Source organism: Theobroma umbraticum, unplaced genomic scaffold (genome assembly GCF_002168275.2).
Source record: "Theobroma umbraticum cultivar Fairchild unplaced genomic scaffold, ASM216827v3 scaffold_51.0, whole genome shotgun sequence".
Classification (NCBI taxonomy): domain Eukaryota; kingdom Viridiplantae; phylum Streptophyta; class Magnoliopsida; order Malvales; family Malvaceae; genus Theobroma; species Theobroma umbraticum.
This window is the reverse complement of record NW_018397260.1, coordinates 9498958-9503049: the sequence shown is the minus strand read 5'-3', so window position 1 is coordinate 9503049 and position 4092 is coordinate 9498958. Positions and strand designations below refer to the sequence as shown.

Sequence of the window (4092 nt, the reverse complement as noted above, 5' to 3'; positions counted from 1 at the left end):
CGGTGGTGATTAGAGATGTGCAAATTCTGATGCTACACTCTTCTTTTTGTTGCCATTTTCACGTACTTCAACTCTGAAAGTGAGCTGAAACCAAAGCCACTAGGAACAAAGAGAGAAGCGACGAAGAAGCCTCCATTATTTCTTCTAGTACTCAGTTCATTTTTAGCTGCAGAGGAAAGTGAATAAGAAGAGGGAGAAGGAAGGTTATTCACTCTGCATTTTCAAGCCATGGAGGAGAGGCCAGAGACTGAGTTGATATCGATTCCAGCGACGCCACGCGTGTCGACGCCAGAGATACAGACGCCGTCAGGGCAGAGGTCGCCGAGGCCGGCTTCGAAGGAAGCGAAGTCGTCGACAGCATGGACGCCGACGTCGTTTATCTCTCCCAGGTTCTTGAGTCCCATAGGGACTCCGATGAAGAGGGTTTTGATCAATATGAAAGGTTACTTGGAAGAAGTGGGTCATCTCACTAAGCTTAACCCTCAAGACGCTTGGCTTCCCATCACTGAATCACGCAATGGGAACGCTCATTACGCCGCCTTTCATAATCTGAATGCTGGCGTTGGCTTCCAAGCTCTGGTCTTGCCTGTTGCTTTTGCTTTTCTTGGCTGGTATGGACATTTTCTTTTTTTGATCTAAAACGCCTGCTCGAATACTTACCAGGCTTCCATATTTTGTTTTTGGAAGAACCAAGCTTCCATATTTAATCTTTATATAGAACTTGCACTGCATGTTATTTCTATATTTAATGTCAGAACTGAGCTGATAGACACCTCTATCTATATAAGGAATGAGAAGTATAGAAACAGAACAGACTCATTTCTGGCAAAAGCATTGGTGTTTCTATACTGGTATTGCTGATTATTAATGGTTTTTCATTACGTTAGTTTGAAGCTGGATGTTGTTCACCCACTGTTTCATTTTCTTGCAAGTTTATTTCCACAATGTACAGCTTTTATCACCTAGGAAAAGAATCTACATACACTTTTTCACAATATCACATTTATTTCTTTTGTCGCTTTGGGGTGAACGTCATTCTTTTCTCTTTTTTGGGTGAAAGTCACTCTGTTTCTCCCTTTACACGCAGTCACCGAATTTGACTAAAGATTAAGTGGGTGTGGTCCTACCTAGCCATCCTTTACTATGTTCTTTAGAATTAACCATCATAGATTCGAATTGGAAAGAAAAAAGTGCAAGTCATTACCTTATCGGTTATCTCTTCATTTTTCACAAGTTGAATTATTCTAGAGATTAAGATCTGCCGGGTCCACTTGTTTTTTGTGATTCTTTTTATGGGATTAAGTTGGATGGGCCCTTTTCCTGCTGGTTCATGATATCTATTTCTCATGATTTTGTACAGCATCATATCAAGCTGATAAGCATGTTTGCAAGAATAAACTATGCTGCCTTTAATGTTTTGAAATCATAGAGGAATACTTTGTAAAATTTTAATCTTCCCAGCCTATGGGAACGATATGCTATGTTCTTTGAAGTTTGAAGAAAAGAAAAGACCCACAGTTCAGCTCAATCAGGTGTTTTCTTGATTAGATTTTGAAAACAAAAAACAAAAAACAAAAAAAAGCCTGCAGCTGCAAATTTCGGGAAAGAAGGATTAACCAATCTTTGATGGAATGTAAAAGAAATCCAGAACGCGTCAGTATGTCCTTTAAGGTCCTTCATTTGCATGTGGCTTGGTCTGAAAATAATGTTCATGGGATTCATTTGGGGTAGAGCTCCCTGTCCAATACTCTGTAGATGCAATAATTGTAAAAGCAAATAGGAGAGTAAAACAAAGATATTGAAATGATAAAAGGAGATTTTTTTTTTCCTGAGTAGTGTTAACTTGATTTTTGCTTTCCGTGGTTGTTTGTGTAGGAGTTGGGGTATATTGTCCTTAACTATAGCCTACTGTTGGCAACTTTACACCTTATGGATTCTGGTTCAGTTACATGAAGCTGTTCCAGGAAAGAGGTACAATAGATATGTGGAGCTCGCACAAGCAGCTTTTGGTGAGAACAGATGCTTAAACCCTCCACTGTATATATTCAATACTTATCTGTTTGATTAACTCTCTACTGATAGCAATCTAGTTACAAGTAGTAAAATCATGTCAATGGAAAATAGAAGAACAGTTAAAAGGCATTGACATTAATGTCTGTCGTGAATACTTGAAGCTAATGTTGCAAGTTGAGCTTTCATGTCAAATGCTACAGTTATCCTGTTACACTGCTCTGGCGTTGCTGTTGAGTTTCACAAATTCCTTAATTTCTGCAATTTGTAAACCTTAGGAAACATAGAAATTTAAATAATTGTTATGATCCTTTCAACATATGTATAATGTATTCCTGTATTACAAAGCCTCACAGATTATTTCCATAAAACTGGAATTTGGTCAAGTAACAAACCTGTGAATGGGATTGGAGGGTACCTTAGGAGAGAATTTCTAGTAAATTAACTTTATGCATCATATCAAGTTGAATTGATGTAATGTCTTTCTTAATTTTGCAGGAGAAAGATTAGGAGTTTGGCTTGCGCTGTTCCCAACAGTTTATTTATCAGCAGGAACTGCAACTGCTTTGATTCTCATCGGAGGGGAGACCATGAAATTATTCTTCCAGATTGTTTGTGGCCCTATCTGTTCGTCAAATCCTCTAACAACAGTCGAGTGGTATCTGGTGTTCACTTCATTGTGCATTGTTCTATCTCAGCTCCCCAATCTTAACTCAATTGCAGGGCTCTCTCTAGTAGGAGCCGTGACAGCCATCACTTACTCCACTATGGTGTGGGTGCTCTCTGTTAGCCAACAAAGGCCACCAACAATCTCTTATGAGCCTCTTTCACTGCCATCCTCTGCTGCTGCTTTCTTCTCTGTCATGAATGCACTTGGGATTGTAGCCTTTGCATTCAGAGGCCACAATTTAGTTTTAGAGATTCAGGTATATACTGTTCTATTTACTGATAGGATCTACTTCTTTCATTGTAGTTAAACTAGTTTCAATGTCATTTCTTACAAGAAATGGTAATTCAGTTTATCTAAGGGAGTTTTATATGGCTTGTTTCAGGCAACTATGCCATCAACATTTAAGCACCCAGCTCATGTGCCTATGTGGAGAGGAGCCAAGGTTGCGTATTTCTTCATTGCCATGTGCCTGTTCCCTGTTGCCATTGGAGGCTTTTGGGCTTACGGAAACCTCGTAAGTAATATGACTTTACACTAATTATCACCTTCCTTCCATTACAGAGGCGCTTGACGAATTAAAAAGCAAACAAAAGAAATATACAGCACCCTCCCACCTCTTTAATTCATTCTTTATTGAAGGAGTGTTGTCGTCTGTTTCAGTTGATGGCAAAAGAGGATGATAAACAATTAGATATTAATACGATTTGCAGTTTTAATAGTAGTTGCTATTTGATTGCAATTAATGAATTGTATATTCTTTCTTCCATCATGTCAAGCAATTGATTGTTGCACTTCTCTCACTTGTTTTAGATGCCTTCAGGAGGGATCCTCAGTGCACTGTATGCATTTCACAGTCACGACATTCCAAGAGGACTTCTTGCTCTGACTTTTCTTCTTGTGGTGTTCAACTGTCTGAGCAGTTTCCAGATATATTCAATGCCAGTTTTTGATAGCTTTGAAGCAGGATATACAAGCCGTACAAACCGCCCTTGCTCAATCTGGGTTCGATCTGGTTTTCGTGTTTTCTATGGATTTGTCTCCTTCTTCATAGGGGTGGCACTCCCATTCCTTTCAAGTCTTGCTGGACTGTTAGGGGGACTCACTCTTCCGGTCACATTTGCTTACCCTTGTTTCATGTGGGTTCTAATAAAAAGGCCCACAAAATACAGCTTCAATTGGTATTTCAACTGGATCCTGGGCTGGCTGGGTATCGCCTTCAGCTTGGCCTTCTCCATTGGTGGTGTGTGGAGTATGGTCAACAATGGGCTTAAGTTGAAATTCTTCAAACCCAATTAAGAAGATGAAGAACCGCTAAAAGCAGGCTTTGGATTTCTGCAGAAGTTATGGATAGCTATGTATCCTGTTGATGTTTCAATATCAGCAAAAAGAACACTTATATATATATATATATA

At 39.3% G+C, this 4092-nt stretch overlaps 2 protein-coding genes across 2 annotated transcripts in view; both read left to right on the top strand.

Moving 5' to 3' along the window:
- SERPIN1 (Serine protease inhibitor (SERPIN) family protein) overlaps positions 1-186 on the top strand; it is a 1341-nt gene extending 1155 nt beyond the window's left edge. Inside the window, 1 exon segment of the mRNA XM_021429291.2 lies at positions 81-186. Coding sequence (XP_021284966.2) covers positions 81-186 — 106 coding nt within the window.
- LOC110416665 (Transmembrane amino acid transporter family protein) lies at positions 7-4086 on the top strand. Its single transcript, XM_021428710.1, has 5 exons — positions 7-611; positions 1876-2009; positions 2509-2936; positions 3063-3194; positions 3491-4086. The coding sequence occupies exons 1-5, from the start codon at positions 229-231 to the stop codon at positions 3974-3976; spliced, it is 1563 nt and encodes a 520-aa protein (XP_021284385.1). The 5' UTR covers positions 7-228; the 3' UTR covers positions 3977-4086.
- Positions 4087-4092: the final 6 nt, after the last annotated feature.